The sequence below is a fragment of the Pristis pectinata genome, chromosome 2 (genome assembly GCF_009764475.1).
Source record: "Pristis pectinata isolate sPriPec2 chromosome 2, sPriPec2.1.pri, whole genome shotgun sequence".
In the NCBI taxonomy this organism is placed as follows: domain Eukaryota; kingdom Metazoa; phylum Chordata; class Chondrichthyes; order Rhinopristiformes; family Pristidae; genus Pristis; species Pristis pectinata.
This window is the reverse complement of record NC_067406.1, coordinates 88,428,355-88,451,566: the sequence shown is the minus strand read 5'-3', so window position 1 is coordinate 88,451,566 and position 23,212 is coordinate 88,428,355. Positions and strand designations below refer to the sequence as shown.

The following is a 23,212-nucleotide window of genomic DNA, read 5'->3' as shown; positions in this document are numbered from 1 at the left end:
TAGAAAGTATCGGAAATGCCGGACCGCCAGATACAGCGCTAGAAGTTCCCGATCAAAAGCGCTGTACTTCAGTTCGGGCGGTCTAAGGTGCTTGCTGAAAAATGCCAAGGGTTGCCAGCGGCCTTCGAGTAGCTGTTCCAGTACCCCACCCACCGCGGTGTTGGACGCGTCTACCGTGAGGGCAGTTGGGACATCGGTCCTGGGGTGTACCAGCATCGTGGTGTCTGCCAGGGCGTCTTTGGCCTTAACGAAAGCAGCCGCAGCCTCGTCAGTCCAGGTGATGTCCTTGCCCTTACCAGCCAGCAGCGAGAACAGAGGGCGCATGATACGGGCTGCTGCAGGGATGAAACGATGGTAAAAGTTGACCATCCCAAGGAATTCCTGTAGGCCTTTGACTGTGTCGGGGCGGGCAAAATGGCGGATAGCATCCACCTTGGCGGGTAGGGGTGTTGCCCCGTCGCTGGTGATTTTGTGGCCGAGGAAATCGATAGAGTCAAGTCCGAATTGGCACTTGGACGGGTTGATCGTGAGGCCGAAATCGCGGAGGCGGGAATACAGCTGGCGGAGGTGGGAAAGGTGTTCCTGGCGGTTACGGCTGGCGATCAGTATGTCGTCCAAGTAAATGAACACGAAGTCCAGGTCTCGGCTTACCGCGTCCATCAGCCGCTGGAAGGTCTGCGCGGCGTTCTTAAGGCCGAACGGCATCCGAAGGAATTCGAACAGGCCGAATGGGGTGATAATCGCAGTTTTGGGGATGTCATCCGGATGGACCGGGATTTGGTGGTATCCCCTAACGAGGTCCACTTTGGAAAAGATGCAGGCCCCGTGTAAGTTCGCTGCGAAGTCCTGGATGTGAGGGATGGGATAGCGGTCTGGGGTGGTGGCGTCATTCAGCCTGCGGTAGTCGCCGCAGGGCCTCCACCCCGCCGGTGGCTTTGGGGACCATGTGCAGGGGGGAGGCCCAGGGGCTGTCTGACCTGCGAACGATTCCCAGCTCCTCCATGCGACGGAACTCTTCCTTTGCCAGGCGGAGCTTGTCTGGAGGTGATTGTCGTGCTCGGGCATGAAGGGGTGGCCCTGTGGTAATGATGTGGTGTCGTACCCCGTGTGCGGGCCTAGAATTTGTAAACGAAGGTGCCAAAATCGATGGGAATTCGGCTAGGAGCTTGGTGAAATCGTCGCCAGAAAGGGAAATGGAGTCCAGGCGCGGGGCTGGTGGGCTGATTTCTCCCAGGGGATAGGTCCGGAGAGTGCTAGAGTGGACTAACCGCTTCCTTCGCAGGTCGACTAACAGGTTGTGGGCCCGAAGGAAATCGGCTCCTAGGAGTGGTCGGGCGACAGTGGCAAGGGTAAAGGTCCAGGTAAAACGGCTGCTGCCAAAGTGTAATTGATGCGTACGGGTGCCGAAAGACCGTATCGTTGTACCGTTGGCGGCATTGAGTAGAGGACCTGGTGGCCTGTCACGAGTGTCGCGGCCTGTCGGGGGCAAAATATTGACCTCCGCTCCAGTATCAACGAGGAAACGCCGTCCAGATTTCTTGTCCTGAACGAAGAGGAGGCTCTGTCGGCGGCCAGCCGCCGTAGCCATCAGCGGCGGCTGGCCCTGGCGTTTCCCTGAAACTTGCAGGGTGGGCGGCATCGACGGGCCTCCGCACCCCACCTCTGATGGTAGGAGCACAGCTGGTCACCCGTGTCGTCGTCTGCGTTCCTGGGGCGTGGCTGCTCGGTTGCTGGGGCCGGGCGAGGCGGGCGTTGGGCTCGTGGCCTGGTGATTTGACTGAGGGACGAACCGCTCTCGCGCTTGGCCCTCCACAGGACATCTGCCCGGACGGCCACCTCACGGGGGTTGCTGAAGTCGGCGTCAGCTAACAACAAGTGGATGTCATCGGGGAGCTGTTCAAGGAAGGCCTGTTCGAACATCAGGCATGGCTTGTGTCCCTCGGCCAATGCCAGCATCTCATTCATTAGGGCGGATGGGGATCTGTCCCCCAGGCCATCCAGATGAAGCAGGCGGGCGGCGCGCTCACGACGGGAGAGGCCGAAGGTCCGGATCAAAAGGTCTTTGAAAGCCGGGTACTTATCTTCCTCCAGAGGCGACTGGATGAAGTCTCCAACCTGGGCGGCTGTCTCCTGGTCCAGAGAGCTAACCACATGGTAGTACTTCATGGAGTCGGAGGTGATCTGCCAAAGGTGGAATTGCGCTTCGGCCTGGTCAAACCAGACGCTGGGCCGAAGTGTCCAAAAGGTGGGCAGCTTGAGGGCCACTGCGTTAGCTGCTGCGCTGTCGTCCATTTTGCGGGTCCAAAAGCCGTTTGGACCGTCGGGGTCACCAATGTAGCAGTTGCTACCGCGGAATAAAACAAGACTCTACTCGGAGGATTGCCAAACAGAACTGGTTTATTTTCCCGCCTTGTGCGGGCCCTTTAAGGGAGAATGTTCCCGCCCAAAACAACCGGCAATGACGTAAGTCTTACGTCATCAGGACTTTCCTGCACGCGGGTTCTCCCCGTCGCTCGGAAAGACGAGGCCCGCCGCCAACTTGGGCCTCGTCGCTCTGACGCCGCGCGACCCAACTGCCGAGCCGGTTCGCCCGACTAGACGGTGAGTCGCCACAATACATGTTAAATTTACTTGATCAAAAGACCATCTTGTATGAAATAAGCATAACAATAATGGTGTAAAACTACAAATATATGTTCCAATGTAAACCTGCTCTTCCCAATACAAGATGTTTGTAAAAGTTGTCAAAATGGCCATTTTGTCCTTCTTTTAGATAGTCATCTGTGTGGTACTTTTTCTTTGCAAGGTTGAAATTGGACACGTTAAAACATTAAAACAATGGCTGAGTACAATTTATATCATTGTACTCTGACCTTAGCATATTTATGATATCCTTGTCAGGGGCATTGAGGTTTCAAATGGATGATGTATTTAGGTAGGCATTTTGAATCAACATGTTAAATAGGGTAATCCTTAAAATATTGGAGATATGTGGGTAAATTCATTCAATGTAGCATTTTCAAAAGGACATGGAAATAATAATTTCACTGAAGTCAGTTGGAAAAAAATATGTCATACATCAAATTAGTTTCCACATAAATTTGAACTTGGAGTACTGCATGTTCCCACCGTCACTGTATTGACAAGTACATCCTTTTACATTAGTTTCACAGGAGTGTGTTGACAGGACTCTTCAAAGCAAATGTTTCAAAAGAGCAATTTATCTTATTTTCTTCTTGCAGAATATTGGCAAGTGCAGGAAAAGAGTTGAAAGATAATTTCTTGATAGCACTGGCAGAGCGAGAGGAGGACAACCGCAGTGGGAAAATGAGTGTAAGTACATAATCAAGGGCTCAACTTGCACACTATTTCATTTTCTGTTGGAAAAATGTATTAGATTTGGCTTGCATACAAACATGTGAATTAGAAGGAGTAGGTGATGTGGCTAATCTGATTCTAATCTCAACTCTTCATACTTATCTACCCAAAATACCTTTTGCCCTCTTATCAAGTATCTATCTACTCTGATTTAAAAAATGTTCAAAGACCCTGTTTCCATCATCCTTTGAGGAAGATAGTTCCAAATTCTCACCACTCCCTGAGAAAAAGGTTTGCCTCAATCCTGTCTTAAATGATTAATCATGTATTCTTAATATGTAATGCTTAATACTAGGTTCTCCCACAAGAGGGAACATCCTCTCCACATCAATGCTGTCAAGACCCCTTAGGACCACATATGTTTCAATCAAGTCACCTATAACTCTTTTGAGTTCCAACAGATGCAAGCCTAGCCTGTCAAATCTTTCTTCATAAGACAACCTCCCCATTCCAACTACCATTGAACAGACAGTGGTGCACCTGGTGGAGCTACTGCTTCACAACTGCAGTGATCGGGGTTTGATCTTGACCTCTACTGCTGTCTGTGTGGAATTTGCATGTTCTCCCTGTGAGTGCATGGGTTACTCTGGGTGTTTCTGTTTCCTCTCACATGCTGAAAATTAATGGGTTGGAATAGAATGTAAATTGGCCACTATAAATTGCCCTTAGTTTGTAAATGAGTGATAGAATCTGGGGAAATGTGGAAAGAATAAAATGGCTTACCATAGGATTACTGTAAAATGGGTGCAGATTCACAGACCTAAGGGTCTGTTTCTATGCTGTATTCCTCTACAATTCTAAACCTTCTCTGAAATGCTTCTAATGTATTAGGATCCTTCTTTAAAGGAAGAGACTAATACTGTAAACGGTATTTTAGATGGGTTCACACCCATACCCTGTGTAGTTGAAGCATAGCCTCACTACTTTTGTATTCACTTCCCCAGCATTAAGTAATGATGTTGTGTTGATTTTCCCAATTACTTACAATATCTGCATTCAAGCATTTTGCAAATCGTGCACTCCGCATCTCAAGTCTCTGTAATCTCTCACCATTTAGATAATATATTTCTTCTTCATTTTTCCTGCCAAAGCAGAGAAGTTTGCTTTTTCCCGCATTTACCAGATCTTTTCAATTAATCTATCTACAATCCCTTGGAGCCTCATGTCTTCTTCACAACTTACTTTCCCGACCTATCGATTTTAACATCATGCATTTACAGTGAATAATGTAAATTGAATTAAGAGTGTGTTTGCTATTGGCACTAACATTCCTTCTAAAAAAGAAATAACTAGAAGGTAAAATAGAGTACAAATTTGTCATTATTTGTTTTCCAGTACCACCAAAAAACAATTTCACCCCATAAATTGAATTTTATTTTTATGCCATTATCTCTCTTTAAGAAAGATCTTGGAATTTCACACCACTTTGCAAGCAACTTCACCTGAAGCTTTCAGTTGGATCCATTGAGTAGTCCCTGGAACTTTACCTGCTTCTCCAGCAGCAGTTCAGTGGAAACCCTGTTTATGGTAGTGGAGTGAGAGAAGCCCTGAGAAGTTAATGCCCTGTGTGTTATACTGCAGCAATAGCAGTATTAAAAAACATTTGAATTTATTCAGCCCTGATGCAGGGTTTTGACCCGAAACATTGACAAATTCTTTCCTCCCACAGATGCTGCATGACCCACTGAGTTCATCCAGCTCATTGTTTATTGCTTTGAATTTATTTCCTTTGTTTATTTGTTCCTGTAATTAAAAACTAATATTTTCTGCAGTGTTTTTGACTTAGTCTTTTTTTATTCAAAGGAGTGTGCAAAAACTTTATAATATATGATTTTAATTGGGAAATCAAAGGAAACTTATTGCCTCGAAGGTTAATGAGGGCACAATTTAATTTTATATTTTTGAGTTCCTTTTTGTTTTTACAATATTCACTGTTATAGTTAATGAGATCACCATTCACTTGGAGAACACTTTTCACCCACCCATTCCTCACTGCATGGTACATTAATTGTAATCACACTTTTTGTTGGGCCTCAGTTAATTTTCATTTCGAATATATGATTTGAAAAGGGAAAAGATGTCTGTGATTGGAAAATGTAATTTCACTCCAGCAAGTATATAGAAACATTAATGCAGAGAAGATTTGAATTAGAACTTGACTTTAAAACAAAATCAATTCTGATTGGAAAAACAAACAACCAAAGACGTGATGCCCTTCCTATACCTGGACCTATGGGATTTGTAATTAAAAGATCAAACACAAACTGGAGAAGGGATATTGGAATCTGTGGACATATATTTTCCCAACGAATATTGACTATGTAAACAGTTTCATGCAAGAGGCATTCTAGCTTTTAAACTTACGTTATTGAAGTTGGTATAAAAGAACTGGTTACAACTTGTTCCTTTTCAAGACTATTCAAAGAAACCACTGTAGTTGACTTAGAAAACAGTGAATTAAGCAGCTTCTAATGTACCTCTTCCTGTGTTTAAAACCCAAGGAAGAAAATATAGCAGAGCATATGACTAACAATATTGTGCTGACATACTCCTTTCTTTCCTCTACTATTTTCCAAGTCCTCTGAAGTGTTTCCTTTGATGAAAAAAGGCTGATTGTAGGACTGTTTATTTCGTTTTCAATTAACCCAAATTTGCCCCTATTTAATAAACCTACTGCTGGAAAAAGTATGAGTCATGCAGGTAATTTCAGCTAAATGTTTGACAATTCTCATTTTGTCCAAACTCCACAAAGTATATCAAACTGTATTTACATGGGCAAAGGCTGTATCTCAAGGAGTACTTTGTGTTTAATTCTACACTGACAGCTCTACAGAGGTTTATTGTCCATGTTTGTGGCTTACTATTTTAATTCAAATGTTATGTTTTGTGATACATTAACATACGAGTGTTTCCATTTCAATTCTGTTCAATCGTATTAGTTAAGTTGATAAAGGAGGATGCATGTGTGATGAAATATGATTTTGGTAGGGAAAGACAATATGATAGACATCTACTATACATGAAAGGAAGTCAGACTGGATGGATGCATAAGAACATGAAAAATAGGAATGGAAATAGCTCTTTGGACTAAAAAAAAATCAAAGATTCATTATTCTCTGCAGCTATTTCTCCTAGTTTATATCGGTGACCCTTTATGCGGATACCACGCCTCCTAATTCTAGATTCCCACAAGAGGGGAAATATCCCCACAGCACTTGTTTCTGTCAAGATCCCTCAGAATGGTGTATGTTTTAGTAAGATCAATTCTCATTCTTCTTGACTTGAATGAGAAAGGGCACAATCTATTCAGGCATCCAAGGAATCAATCTAATGAGCTTTTACAACATTATTTCGAAGGACAGTCCATTCTTTGATCAATACAGAGGTCAAAACTGTATGTAAAGCTTCAGGTGTGTTCTCAGTAATGCCTGATACAACTGTAACAAGACTTCTCTACTTTTGCACTCCATCCCTCTGTGTACTTAGATCATCATTCCATTTGCCTTCAAAATTATATTTTGTATCTGCATGTGATAGATGAGGACACCCAGATCTCATTGCAACTAACATTCATTCACTTCATGCTATTTAAGTATTTAATTCGGTTTTACTATTCTTCATATCAAAGTAGACAATCTCACAATTCCCCACTTTATGCTCTGTCTGCTAACATTTTGCCTACTCAATAAACCAGTCCATATCTTTTTGTATTCTCACAATATTTTCCCCATCTACCATTGTATCATCAGCAAATTTAGAAATATCACACTGAGCTCTTTCAATTGAGTCGTTACAGTAAATTTTAGATAGGTGAGGTCTCATCACTGATTCCTGTCATCTCATTAATTACAGCTTGCCCAGCTGAAAATGACCCATTTATCTCTGTTCTCTGTCAGTTAACCAATCTTCTATCCATGCTAATATATTATCAATGCCATGATTCCTTATTTTGTTAGTAACCTTTTATGTGGTACCTTCACAAATGTATTTTGAAAATGCAAAGACATATCCCATCAGGTTTAGGAGACCAGAGTCCCATTAGTTTACTTCTGTAATTTTTCTCTGGTGATAATTGTCCACTGTTTTTTTGTATGCTTTCAGCATCTTCTGCAGTGAAGGCAGAAACAAAATATTTGTTTAACATCTCTGCCATCTCTTCACTCTCCGGTAATAATGCTCTGTTTCAACTGCTCAGGGAAAAGGCATTCATTTTAGATTCTTTCTTTAATTATACTTTGCAGAACTCCATAATATTTTTGTATTTCTTGCTGGTTTACTATTGTATTATATTTTCTCCCTTTATGCACTACTTCTTTCCTCTTTATTCTTTTAGATTAACTTTAGGAAATAAAGGATGATTAATTTCTCAATTCACTTCAACCAACTTTACTTTTTTTACCCACGTAATTCACTTTATTTAAGTTAAAAGCTCCAACTTCGGACCCAAATTTGCCATTGTCAAACTGAATATAAAATTCCATTGTGCCACAATAACCCCCTTCCCAAATATTTCTTCACAATGAGTTTGCATTGTCTCATTACATGTGACCAGATCTGTGGATTTCTCGGAACTTGTTCTTGGAATTAAAGTCACACTTGTTATAATTTCTCCTATGTTTATTGGACATTCTGACCAACCTTATAGTCACAATTAGGAAACCTATAGATTCATAGAACATAGAACAGTACAGCACAGTACGGGCCCTTTGGCCCACGATGTTGTGTCGAACTATATGAACCCCTCCTCCATGATCAATCTAACCCTTCCCTCTTGAACAGCCCTTAACCATCTATTTTTCTTACTTCCATGTGCCTATCTAAGAGCCCTTTAAATGTCCCCATAACCACCCCCCAGCAGTGCATTCCAGGCACCCACCACTCTCTGTGTAAAGAACCTAACTCTGACATCTACCTTGAAAATTCCTCCTCTGACCTTAAACTGATGTCCTCTAGTATTGGCTATTACTGCCCTGGGGAAAAGGTGCTGGCTGTCCACTCAATCTATGATATCCTCTATCAAGTCGCCTCTCATCCTGTGTCACTCCAAAGAGAAAAGCCCTAGCTCACTCAACCTTTCCTCATAAGACATGTTCTCTAATCCAGGCAGCATCCTGGTAAATCTCCTCTGCACCCTCTCTAAAGCTTCCACATTCTTCCTATAAGGAGATGACCAGAACTGAGTGTGGCCTAACCAGAGTTTTATAGAGCTGCAACATTACCTTGCAGCTCTTGAACTCAATTCCCCAGCTAATGAAGGCCAGAACACTATATGCCTTCTTAACCACCCTACCAACTTGTGCAGCAACTTTGAGGGATCTATGGACCTGGACCCCAAGAACCCTCTGTTCCTGCAGCCTGCTAAGAATCCTGCCATTAACCTGGTACTCTGCCTTCAAGTTCGTTCTTCCCAAGTGTATCACTTCACACTTTTCCAGATTGAACTCCATCTGCCACTTCTCCGCCTAACTCTGCATCCTATCAATATCCTGTTGTAACCTATGACAACTTCTGCATTATCCACAACCCCACCAACCTTTGTGTCTTCTGCAAACTTACTAACCCACTCTCCACTTCCTCATCCAAGTCATTTATAAAAATCACAAAGAGCAGGGGTCCCAGAACAGGTCATCGACCTCCAGGCAGAATATTCTCCATCTACAACCACCCTCTGTCTTCTGTGGCAAGCCAATTCTGAATCCATGCAGCCAAGTCTCCATGGATCCCATGCCTCATGACTGTCTGGATGAGCCTACCATGGGGAACCTTGTCAAACGCTTTACTAAAGTCCATATACACCGCATCCACCACTCCACCTTCATCAATTTGTTTTGTCACCTCTTTGAAAAACTCAATTAGGCTCATGAGGCACGACCTGCCCCTCACAAAGCCATGTTGACTATCCCTAATAAGACTGTGCTCCTCCAAATGCTCGTAAATCCTGTCCTTAAGAATCCTCTCCAATAGCTTGCCCACCACTGACTTAAGACTCACTGGTCTATAATTCTCAGGATTATCCCTATCACCTTTCTTGAACAAGGGAACAATATTTGCCATCCTCCAATCCTCTGGTACCACTCCTCTGGCCAGGGAGGATGGAAATATCATTGTCAACCCCGCCCCCCCCACCCCAGCAATCTCTCTGGCCATCCGGTCCTAGGGACTTATCTATCCTAATGTTTTTCAAAAGCTCCAACACAACCTCTTTCTTAACCTTAACATGCTCCAGCACATTAGTCTGTTCTACGCTGACCTCACATTCGCCAAAGTCCCTCTCCCCAGTGAACACTGAAGCAAGGTATTCATTAAGGACCTCCCCTACCTCCTCTGCCTCTAGGCACATGTTTCCCCTTTTATCCCTGAGCGGTCCTGCCCTCACTTTAGTCATCCTCCTGTTCCGCACGTACGTGTAGAACACCTTGGGGTTTTCCTTTATTCTACTCACCAAGGTGTTCTCATGTCCCCTTCTAGCTCTCCTAAATCCCTTCTTAAGCTCCTGGCTACCTTATAATTCTCAAGGGCCCTGCCTGATTTTTGCTTCCTAAAGCTTAAGTTTACTTCCTTCTTCCTCTTGACTAAATATTTCATCTCTCTTGTCAACCATGGTTCCTTTACCCTACCATACTTTCCCTGTCTCAGTGGGACAAACCTAACCAGAACCCCTTGCAAGTGTTCCCTAAACAGCCTCCACATTTCTTCTGTGCATTTCCCTGACAACATCTGTTCCCAATTTACGCTCCCAAATCCTGCTAATACCGTTGTAATTAGCCCTCCCCCAATTAAAACCTTTCTCTTATCATCTGCTCCTATTCTTGTCCATGGCTATGCTAAAGGTCAGGGAGTTGTGGTCACGATCTCCAAAATGTTCTCCCACTGAGAGGTCTGTCACCTAACCAGGTTCATTGCTGAGTACTAGATCCAGCATGGCCTCTCCTCTAGTTGGCCTGTCCACATACTGTGTCAGGAATCCTTCCTGGACACACCTAACAAACTCAGCCCCATCTATACCTTTGGCACTAAGGAGGTGCCAATCAGTATCAGAGAAGTTGAAGCCTTCCATGACAACAACCCTGTTATTTTTGCACCTTTCCAAAATCTGCCTCCCAATCTGCTCCTCAATGTCCTGGTGGCTGTTGGGGTGCCTATAGAATACTCCCAATAGAGTGATCACTCCCTTCCTGTTTCTGACTTCCACCCACACTGATTCAGTAGAAAATCCCTCCACGACATCCTCCCTTTCTACAGTTGTGATACTCTCCCTGATTAGCAATGCCACTAACCACCCCCTCCCTTACCTCCTTCCCTATCCCCTTTGAAGCATCTAAACCCCGGAACATCAAGCAGCCAATCCTGCCCTTGCGACAGCAAAGTGTCTGTGATGGCCACAACATCGTAATTCCACATACTAATCCATACTCTGAGTTCATCACCGTTATTCTTAATACTTATCGCATTTAAGTAAACACATCTCAACCCATCCAACTGATTGTGTTTATGACCTATCCACTGTCTATCCTTCCTCACAGTCTCTCCGCATATGCATCTACCTTTACACCAACTGCTCCATCATCTGACCTAACACTCTGGTTCCCATCCTCCAGCCTACCTAGTTTAAACCCTCCCCAACAGCTCTAGCAAACCTGCCCGCAAAGACATTGGTCCCCCTCCAGTTCAGGTGTAACCTGTCCCTTTTGTACAGGTCATACCTTCCCCAGAAGAGCTCCCAGTGATCCACAAATCTGAAACCCTGCCCTCTGCGCCAACTCTTCAGCCACACATTCATCTGCCGGATCTTCCTATTCTTACCTTCACTGACGCATGCACAGGCAGCAATTCAGAGATTACCACTCTTGAGGTCCTGCTTTTTAGCTTCCTTCCTAATTCCCTATATTCCCTCTTCAGAACCTCGTCCCTTTTCCTATCTATATCTTTAGTACCAATGTGTACCACGACTTCTGGTTGCCTCCCTTCCCCTTAAGAATTTGTCCCACCAATGATTTCTTTGCTTTGTTATGTCTTAACTTCACCCAAATTGTTTGCAATTCCTGATTTTTCTGAACCTAAATGACTTATTACTACTGTCCTAATGACATCCTTCATTTTCAGAGCTTCTCTGCCAATTTCTGCATTCTGCCTATCCTTTCAAAACATTAAGTACTTGTAATATTCAGTTTCTAGCCTTGGTCAACTTGCAACCATATCTTAATGACTACTTTTGGATCATAACTATTTGTTTTCTCAGATTCTCTTTGTCAGGTCTACCACTATATCTCACAACTTGATGACCCTTTTTCATTTTAATCTTCTGCTTAACATCATTAGTTAACCACAGATGATCCTTTTTCACGTAGAGTCTTCATTCTTTAATGATGAGATTTATGAAATATTTCTTGTCCTTCACTGCTTATCTACCATTATACCTTTTTGTAGAATTTTTCAATCCACTTCATCTAATTCTCCCTTCATAAACATGTAATTGGTATTTATGCCATCAATTCATCTGACATGTTATAAAATTCTTTATGGAATCAAATAAATAATCTTTAACTTCTACCTTTTTTTATTTTGACCAAACTTACCACTGCATTCTTACCATCGATTGTGCTCTTGCTTCTTGTTGCACTCCATCAGCACTTGAACAATCTCTTTAAATTTCTGCATTTCCCTTCACCGGAATCACCCGATATGCATTTGTGGTTATTCTATTTGCTAGAACATTAATCTAAGCCCATCTCAATGGAACAGGCTCTCTTTTCCCTTAATAGTGATGTCAGTGCCCGATGAATTGAAACCCCTTTCCACCACACTACTCTTTAAGGGTGACAGATTTTCCATTGCCATTTTACAACCCAGCTGCAGTTAATTTCACTTCCAGAGATCAAAATTATCTTATTGATGCACTTAATATCAGCGTCAATCCTTTTAAGAAAACTAGATTTCCAACACAATTATATGTTACTTTTTTAATTAAATGTTTAAATTCCATCTGTCATAAAATTAAAATTCATGGATTCATTTTTCCTGTGGAGATTCTCCCAATTATTCTCTATAACCTTTACCATTTACACTAAAGTTGCAGCAAATCATAGGGAAGATTCCCCTTCTCACTCCCCACCCCCACACCATCCATCAGTGTTGTCAAGCATTTCAAAGCTTCTTTTTGACAACATGGTATTCCACTGGATAGAGGAATATGTTTTTATTCCCCATTTGTTCAATCCTATCAAGTAAGGTATTGAGCAGGGTGATAGAGATCTTCCTAGGCAGAAAAAACTAAAGGAAGAAATGTGTTAGTGTTGTATTTTCTTGCAGTGAAGAAATGGTGATGCTTACCTCAGATTGACATAGTTAGGTTTAGGAAGAGAAACTAATGGGAAATAATATTAAAAAGTCATAGTTCTATCTGAAATTTGAATGTGCACAAAAATAGAATTAGCCAACATTGTGTAATTGAGTGCACAAGATTTGCACTGAATGTGCATGTTGGAGAATGTGAGGTAAAATTTCCAGAGAGATTGTCTAGTCACTTCTATAAATATTACGGACACATTAGAAAAAAATAATTACAGGTTTTCAAATCATTTTTCCAGGCCTTAATTTACTAGGGAAGTTGTAGTGAAAGATCGGAATTAATGTGAAATCCATGACTGATATTCCTATCTGCAGAATGTCAGTATTAATTAACTTAAGAGTTTTAAATTATGACAATTTTACTTAAAATAATTCATTTTATGAATTTGCATCGGCCGTTTCAAGCAATGAACAGTTCTGCTAATGTCTACAAGTGATTAATGGTTTAATAAACTTAAGTAGTGGCTTGTGGCATCCTTTAGGCATTTTGTATGCCTGCTTGCAAATTTATTCCACTGACAATTTTCAGATGTTACATTATATCACATCTGTTTTGTGTAATATTTATTGTATTGCCTGTGTAATGGTTTTTATTGTCAAGTGAATCATTTAATATGAATGTAGCTTCAATCCTTTCCAACATTCCTCCCACTACACAAATACTAACTAAGTTTACTTTGACAATCCAGGTACTGAGCATAAATCCTGACTGATATAGCCAGCAGTAGATTGAATATACTTTTAAAATTGATGGGACATTTTTCTGTTGAAAGTGATTTTAGTGTGTGTCAGACCAGGAGGTATGATTTTCATGACATGTAGCTTTAGATTAGTTTCATCTATGCCAATAATGGATAAGTAACTATTTGTTATAATATTATACATCTTTTCTATGAATAAATCATTTTAGTAATAAGGAAATGGACTTAGATTTTGATCTGAGCAGTTATAAACATTCAAAAATATGTAATGAAGTGTCTGGACTCAAATATCCTCAAAGCTTTGCCAATGAAGATGTTAAGTTGTCAAGTCACTCCTTAAAATAGGTTGACATACAAACCAGCATAGCCATTTTCTAGAGAAAGGGGCTCAAACAATGGCACTTTGAAAGCCATGTGGAGCTGAATTATGGAACTCAAAATTGATTTAAAAGAGGAATATATTTCATTGTGGCTGCCCAAAGTCTTCTGTCAAGATAGTAATCTAGAGCATTCCCACATCCCTTTCAGGATGCCCTCTTAGTCTTGTTATGATTTTGATGATCTTTTAATAGGTCAAGAAAAGAAAGGCAGGAATTCTGGAAACCTTTGCTATAGGTTTAAATTTGAGATTGCTCCTCCACCCAGTGGAAATTCACATATGTAGTTGTTAATGGGGGAGGTGGGAAGACCCAGTGTCCGCAGTTTCCTGCAGATACACGTCATTTCTTCTCTCCTTCATGTTGCCAAACCATCCCAGGCAAATCTAGGTCTTGATGACAATTTTCATTGGATGGGGCTTGTATGTTTCTTTTATGTTGTTGTTCTCCTTTAGACAACTGCAATGCTTCTCAATCTTTGTTTCAATTAATACCACCAGTCAACTTCTCAAAGAAATACAGTGCTTCTATTGGATATGTCAGTTTTGGTTAACTTAGTTCCCTTTTGGTCATTGACCGATAATGTCACTGATTTAAACCAAAATTCCAGTACAATGGTGCATTATCCAAAACATCTATTTTTTTGAAGAAGGTGCATCTGCCTATTCAGCTTAGTCAGGTGGATTACTTAAAGTCCTTGCACCATCCAGATGAATATTACTGACTACTATCGGTGCTGAAAAAATGGAAAGCTGCTCATTTAGGTGATTTTTTTTTGTATCTTGTTTGTTGCATGCAAAATGCTTCTTCTGATGAAGCAAAATGGCATGTTTCAAGCAATTTATTTAAAGGAAAATTCTGAGGGATGTAATGAGGCACCATGCAAACACAAGTCTTTTACTCTGTTCGCTGAAGCTATGAGCTCTTATAGTTAATGTCTAATACTTGCTAGACCATATCTAAGGGACCTTCTCTCAGGGCTCATGCAATCCTACTTTGAACTAGCTGCAAGGTGCTGCATTGATATCCTACCTAGCTGCTCTCAACTGAGATACTGCTGAGAACATTCCCACATGAGACTGATAACCATCGGTGTCGTGGTTACTTTACTCGAGTAGTGGAAACTTATCATTCAGAGTTTAGGTTCAGATGAGCAGCTGAATGAGCAAATGTAGATATGTGCTTTTAAGCTTCAGCTCTGTATGTTGATCTCAGATTTCATAATACTATGCACAATCTCTTTATATAAAAAATGACAAATAACTGGTTGTAGTGGCTTCTGCTTAACCAAAGAATTACCTTCTTCAAATTGAACATGGTCTGAAAACATTAGATGGTGGCACAATATTTCATTAACAATGAAGCCTGCCAGAAATAAGTTTCAAAATTCTGTTAATGAGGATAAGCAGATTTCAATGGTTTCTACATGCTCGAAGGCTTAGGTGAACTCTGATAGATTTATGGAAGAGATAAACATTATAAATAGCATGAAAGTCTTGTTTCCCATATGCTTTTCAAACAAAAGGGGTCATAACTGACTGGAACCAAAATGCTTGGAGGAGGATTAATAACCTTTGAGGCAAACTCCAAGCTTCTTTTCACTCATTTCATGATGATTGTATCATACATGTTGCCAGACAGATTATTATGTAATTTAAAAATTGCTTTCACTCTAATGATGAAATAATGGTTTCTTTATGAGCCCACCTGCTGCACCTTCTCCAATGTCAGCAGCTTTGAGTTGATAGCACAAATGTATTCAATGCCAATACTTAACTTTCATACAAATAGAAGTATGGTTTTGCAGGTAGAAATGTTTATATAATTATGGTTTAAGTTTTATGTGTGGTAACAATGAAAAACTGTGAAATATGCTTATTGTAATAAATTAGCCCTATGCAAAGCTATTTGTAATATTATTGAAGGATTATAAGGCATTATTTCCTCAACCAACAGATAACGGGAGCAGTTTTAATTTTCCACAGGTGAAAACTGGTCAGGATCAGATCATGAACCATTGCACACTACTCTTGATTTTGGTTTTCCATTTGTGAATAAAAAGGAAAATCAAGTAACAGGCACATCAGCCTGAGTTAATAATTTTACACAATTGTCAGAAGTCAAAATGGCTCTTCTTATATCCTCTGTGGTAGCCAGTACTATAACTGTTATGCCTTGGTTCTGCATGCTTGTACAATGTGAATGATACAAAGTAAAATTTGAGATTATTTAATTTTTAGGAAAGAATATTATTCATTTTTGATGTACTATCACAGAGCTGGAATTACTACTTTTACTAATTTCAAAGTAAGTTTAGAATGCCTAGGTATGTGTGAAGAAAAAAAGTAGAGAAATGAAAATCAAATAAACTAATTTGCTACTTATTTATGGTTGGTGCTATTTAAATAAAATCAATCCTTAAGAAAAACAAACGATTACAAAATATGGGAGAAAAGTTGCTATATGCTATTTTGGACCATTGCACAGCCGTGCAGTTAAGTCAAAAAATATTTTCCTTCATATCAGAAAGAGCTAATGGATGTTAAGTTGGACAGTGCTCTCTCTTCTGTGTCTTTCCAACCACCCCCAACCCCCTTCTTTGTGCATATTCTCCTGCAGCTAGCAAAATCCAGGCACACATGGTTGTGATGTTGTGCAACAAATAACAGAGTCTATTAAATCTCAAAACTCATTATCCGCTGTATACTGCAAGGCTCCTTGAGAACTGTTTAGGCAGATTGAATGCATTATCTCTGCTTCCAGGATACTGTGCAGTGACCTTCAAGATCCAAAGTGTATGGTTGCTCATTTGCTGCACATTCAGTGAATGGAAACCATTACAATAGAGTACATTTTGCAGTTCAAGGTAATATGAGTTCAGTTAATGTCATGATCAGGAAGCTTACAATCTTTGCAAAATCACATGGCTGTGCCACCTGCACTCTGTCAAGGGAGAAAAAGAGAAGCTGCACTATCCTGATGTACAGTGCACCTGTGACCAGTCAAAATATTGACGATTCTGTTGCTAGAGCCAGAAGAATAGAAGTTAATTGCTACTGTAACCACAGGTAATGTAGTTCTGGATTGGCTCTGCAGCTGTAGAATTAGCTGCAAGAGGGCCCATATTTTATGTTCCTTGCTGAAATGGAGTTGCCTCACAAATTATTCCTTACTGTGATGCATGTAGAATGATTATTCCCTGAAGAACCTTGAAAGATGTTTCCTCCTGCTGATTCAAGGAACTGTTTCACTGAAGACTTGAAGTCAAGTCATTCTCAGTAGATTTCAACAAAGTCTAGAGAGTCTAAACACTACCTATTCATCTGTCACTTCAATCGTCAAACTATATCTAATCTGTAAATAATTGAGGAGCCCCTTAAATCAAACAGGTTGGGATCTTCTTCCTGTTGTATACTGCTAGGCAGCTATTGCTGGATCCTTTTTTGCAGTATGAACACTTGGCACTAATTGCACATCAAACTAATTTGCCAATGCTGGTATCAAATTGGTGTTGCACTATGATCTGCCTCCTCATCAAGCTTCTGTTGTGTGAGAATATCATGCATGTTACCACCCTTTTGATATGGCAAGCAACAAAACTCATGCTACAAATGAGTACACTCATTTGGAGCCATATTGGAACCAGTTGATCACCCATTAAGCCCAAACAACAAATACAGAACACCTGAATTTTGTTACCAAAGAATTTAACATGTCAAAATATTTTATCACATGGTTGAACAAACACTCACAAGTGCATCATCATAGAAAGAAAATTCTGAAAATATACAATTGATTCAATATGTACAAAAGGACAAAATAAAGATATAATTATTTTGAATTCACTGATTCAATATGTTGTCAGAAAGGTGGGATATCACATAATCAGGAAGAGGAGTAAAATAGCAGAAGAAAAATAATAATGATGTTTATGTCAGAAACAAATTGTTGAAAACTGTTGACATTGGCCTCTGTCATACAACTCAGACACATCTTTATTGTGTGCAAAGAGTAAAATGAGAAGCTGCTTGCTTCTGTGTGTATCTGCATTTCATAGCACATCCATTTTGATCTTCTCCCTTTAAGTTTCACAGTGGCCTGGCTTACATATCATAAATCTTCTCCACTATGAGGTGGAATTCTCAGTAGTTCTGCTACTTTAATTTTCATCCATTAAAAAATGGCTCAAATGTGGGTAGCACAAGGAACTGCTGCAAAAACGAAAGGACCATTACTTTCTTCAGTATATTAAGCAGTGACTTGCATAGTGTGCTGCCTATAGCCAGGTACCAGTTGGATATTGAGAGAGTGAAATCACTTTCAATTGCAATAAATCTTGAAGGTGACAGTAACACCAAATGTCTTTAGTCAATGGCATTCTACACCACTTTCACTTCTCACTTCAACACTTCAACTGTTGTTTTCTGTCAAGAGAGAATTAAATGTGTCAGCTGTCTTGGAATGGAGAGCATCAGTGGCTTTCCTTATGTAAATTGCAAACATTTCCATCCTCAGCCTGGAAGGAACTTATGCATAAAAGTTAATGGCCAAATCATCTTCACAGCAACCAGCAACGTGTGGACCTCTTTTGAGTCTGTGGTTGGAGCAGGTGCAAAATTTCAGTGTGGAGATCTTCTTGAGTTATGCTCAGCTTGTTTCTTAAGATTCCGATAAGATAATTGCTTTCTGACCACCTTGGGTATATGATCTCCTGATAGAAGCCCTCTTCCCCTTCTCCATCCTCTTCCTAGCAGTTTTCCCTGCTTCATGTGTCCTTCTCTCCTTGTCCACAGCATGCTCTAGTCTTGGAGTACTAATGTACTCACGTCTTAGAGTGACTGATCTCTACAGAAGTCTTGAAGTTGAGACAAAATCCTTTAGCATCTCCTTTACTATTCCCTGTAGACTATACCAATTTTAAAGAACTCCAAGAAGAACTATGTTTTTTAACAATCATAGCAACTGGCAGTAGCTATTAATCAGTATCCAAGCTGATGGTAGCTTAAGTAAGAAGGACTGGTGGGAGTTTCTTTCTCTGCTGAATGTATATTCAGATGTGCAAGATTAAGAAAGAATGTTAGCTGGAATGTTGCATTCCAAAATGGCAGTGCTGACAGTTGTCATTTTGCATTATTACAAAGTGCTTTAGTTGCCTGACTAGTATGGTTTCTGATGTGATTTTTGTGACAGAAATGTGCACATCTGACCCCATATTGGAACTGAACTGGCAACTCTCGATCTTAAAATCTTGTGCACTACAAACTTATTTTTGTATCCTTTACCTATAGGGGGTAACTTCCCAAGCTGAAATTAAACTTGACCAGTCTGCAGTCTGAACTGGAAATTTACACGTGTATTTTCATGACAGCTTTCTGCACATATATCTTGTATAATGCCTTTAAAACTAAATTACAATAACCCTTGTGTTTTTTTCTTTTTCCTCATTTCTATGTGTCTTTCATGCCAGTGTTCATCTGTCCTTAATACACTTTTTTGTTTTCTCCTGCAGTTCCAGCATACACATGAACAAATTTCCCCAAGAAGTAAACACAAATGTTTTGAATGAGGTTTTCCTTTCTGGATGCAATGCCACTAAAATTTCATTATGGGTAGTAATTATGGTTTTGCTACTGACCCCACCCAATTTTCCAGGATCAATGTTTTCAAGTAATTTATGAGTTCCCTTCGGAATATCCCATTGCCTGTGGTGTCTGCTATGGGAGAGCTCCTCAGCAGCTGAAGACAATTGTGTTTTTGTAAATATGTGAACATTTCAAACAAAAGGATCATAATTGATCACTCATCAGAGCAACAATGCATGCCAGAAATGCACTGACATTACTATCATCCATCAATTGTTGTAAGACATTTCCTCAGCTTTTTGTTATTATTAGCATATCATTAAATTCAACACCTTCAGGCAGAAAATTCCATTGGTGGCAGTGGTCAGGAAGAGGTAGTTGGAAATGCTCCCCACCCCTATTTTTTGGAGCTCTGTAGCTGCTTAACTCGGAAACTTATTTGCTAAAATAAAGTACCGGAGGAATTAAATGCCATTGGGAAAGTGAATAATTTAACCAGTATAATCCTGGATTCATAAAATGGAGTTAGACTCCCACACAATGTTTTTTGCTCAGGGAAAGCATAAATAGGTGCAAAACCTGATTTTCTAATTGCACTAAATGTTTGCATTTTACATGGAGACAGTCAGTAACTTGAACAAATTATGTGTTGGGCTGACTTTTTTCAATGTTTAATGTTGCTATATTAATTTATCTTTATGGTTTAGTTAGAGCATTTAATCATGTGCCCATGTTCATATTTTCAGACTGTAACAATGCACTTAACAACCTTGCAATTTTGAATTGCAGTTATGATTATAATATGGACAAATGCAGCAGGTGAATGATATGTATGTGGCAACTATGTAGATAAGATAAGATATCTTTATTGTCACATGTACATTGAAACACACAGTGAAATACATCTTTTTGCGTAGTGTTCTGGGGGCAGCCCACAAGTGTCACCATGCTTCCAGCACCAACATAGCATGCCCATAACTTCCTAACCTGTACGTCTTTGGTGTGTGGGAGGAAACCAGAACACCCGGAGGAAACTCACACAGACATGGGGAGAACGTACAAACTCCTTACAGACAGCAGCCGGAATTAAAACCGGGTCGCTGGCAATGCAAAGCATTACGCTAACCGCTACACTACCGTGCATTATTTATAATATATCAAACCTATGTGACAAGTATCCCAGGTTTAGTATCTGCCTGATCCTCAACAGCCAATATTAATCAATTACCTTTTGTGAATGCTGTGTTTGCAATGGTAAAATGGAAAAATGGAGAGAGGAATAAAGGCATGAAAATCATGCTGTGCTCCTAATGCATATGCCCCTGTTCCATTTTTACTTGCCTAACCTCAGAAACAGAAAAGGTGACAGCCGCAGCTGTCATGGAAATGGCATGCAAATGAGACCTGATAGTTCTCTATATGCTTCAGCCCTGCACCTCTACTTTTCATCCCATGTTAAAATTAGAGTTTAAATGTTGGTAATTCCATAGGAGATCAATGAGAGATTTCTGGACTTCAAGACAAAGGGTGGCATTTCTTGATAGATTTTTTGATGCATGCATATTTATTCAGCAAAGAGGATTTGTTCTTTACCAATTGGTTTCAGTTTTGAGAGATTGCAATTTTAAAATCTCTGAACTAAAAAGGTTCATTATGTGTTTCAGATAATGTAAATTAACTTTTAAAGAAACTTGAGAAAATGTATGTCCACATCAACTCGCGGCTCAAAGTGGCTTAAGAAGATAAGTAAAGTATAAATATATGCAACTCCTTCTTATCATTCCATGACATTCTTTCTAAATGTAGCCCTTAATGATCTAAGAACCATCTTTACAGTTGATTTCCACAAGTGCCTCACTTATCAGCCCATTTGTTAATTTCTGCAAATGAGACCATCTGATGACAGATTGCCTATTTGCTTAAGTTGGTGCCATCAAAAGTCTTCATTCCTGGAATTTATGCTGCTTTTTTAAACTATTAATGCACATTTTAAAATAATAGAGCTTCTATTAGTTAATTTTCAAAAGACAGATGAGTGTTTTAATTGCTTTTTTGAAATTAATGAACTTGCAGAAAGAAAAATGACCAGTGCATAAGAAGATGGACCAAATGAACTAGCTCCAGTCTTGAGATAAAATAAGACCCATATATGACTCCTTTCTCTTTCTGCAGTACTGTTGAAGGCAATATGTGAAATAAATAATAGTAATGATATTTTCAACTGTTTTAGCAGTCTCAAGTTACTACCTCCCATTATCATTCCATGCTTTCATCATCTTTTCCTCTGAACAAGAAGAAATGGCTGATGAAGGATGTCCAGATGCCATCTGTAATTTGTGTTAGACCAACAAAAGAAAGAGAAGGACTGGTCTGAGTATATTTTCAATCTCCTTACAATAAATACAGTGACTACAGGAGGTGTTCAGTATCATATTCTGATCTATAATGGAAGCCTAGCTAATGGTACTGGGATTGAAAATCAGATTGTGATGCCTTCATTTCCTTTCCTTTTGTAAATTCATTAAGTTGTGGAAGCCATTAAAGCTTATTTGGAATCAAATCTATGTTTATATTTTTCATCTTTTTTTTAATTTATGATTCTAAAACATGCTGTTCTTTTCACTTTCTGGATGAGGCCCACTTGTAGTAATAATTACTTTCAATCTAATGATTTAATATATTCCAGCTTTCTTTTATTTGTGCTTCTAATAAAACATTCTTATCAGGGAATATCTTGGGATCAATGATAACTTGTTTTTATTCCAACCTTGTGAGTTCTGAGATGAATGATGAAGCTAATGTGGGAACCATAAGCTCTTCCACAGATGGGACAGGTGTAAGGAGGGGTAGGTGGACAGGTAGTTTTGGAGGTGGTGTACTCTTTCTGCCTTGTGCTTCTGATGTATGAACTCAAAGTTCTCAATACCATTCTGAATGCTCCTTCTCCACTTTATGCAACTAGGGGCCAGGATTTCACGGAGTCAGTGGGGATTTTACATCTTTTCAAAGAGGCTTTGAACACTTCCTTGAATTTTTTCTTCTGTCTGCCTGGTAATCTCTTTCCAACTCAGAGTTTGGAACAGAGTATCTGTTTTAGGAATATGGTGTGAAGTATCAATGCTAGGGATCTTATATTGGGAGAGGATACTGACTTTGGTTCTCTTCTCCTTTCAGTGGATTTGGAGTATTTTGTGGGGATAGCATTTGGTAATGTCTTTCTGGTGCCTGGTTTATAGTCCGTGTCTCAAAAGTATATAGAGTCATAGACCAATACAGCATGGATACAGGCCCTTCGGCCCAACAAGTCCATGCTGACCACGGTGCCCACCCAGCTGGTCCCAATTTCCTGTGCTTGGTCCATATCCCTCAAAGCCCCTCCCCTCCATGTACCTATCCATAAATGATACTATAGTACCTGCCTCAACCACTTCCTCTGGCAGCTTGTTCCATATACACACCACTCTCTGTCCCTTTTAAATCTTTCCCCTCTCACCCTAAATCTATGCCCCCTTGTTTTGGACTCCCCTACCCTGGGAAAAAGACTGTTACCATAGCCTTATGTATGCCTCTCATAATATTAAACATTTCTATAAGGTTGCCCTCATTCTCCTATGTTCCAAGGAATAAAGACCTAGCCAAGGAATAGAGACCAAAATGTATCACCTCACACTTATCTGTATTGAAATCCATTTGCCGCTCCTTGGCCCACTTCCCTAACTGAACAAGGTTCCCCCTGTAATCCACGATAACCTTCTTCACTATCAACAACAACACCTAATTTTGTGACACCCGCAAACTTACTGATCAAGTGTTGTGCATTTGCATC

The 23,212-nt window shown here is 40.3% G+C and overlaps 1 protein-coding gene across 1 annotated transcript in view; it reads left to right on the top strand.

Moving 5' to 3' along the window:
- cfap299 (cilia and flagella associated protein 299) overlaps nt 1-23,212 on the top strand; it is a 496,835-nt gene that overhangs the window by 149,119 nt on the left and 324,504 nt on the right. The window contains exon 3 of the mRNA XM_052040633.1: nt 3,243-3,333. Coding sequence (XP_051896593.1) covers nt 3,243-3,333 — 91 coding nt within the window. The remainder of the gene's footprint in view (nt 1-3,242; nt 3,334-23,212) is intronic.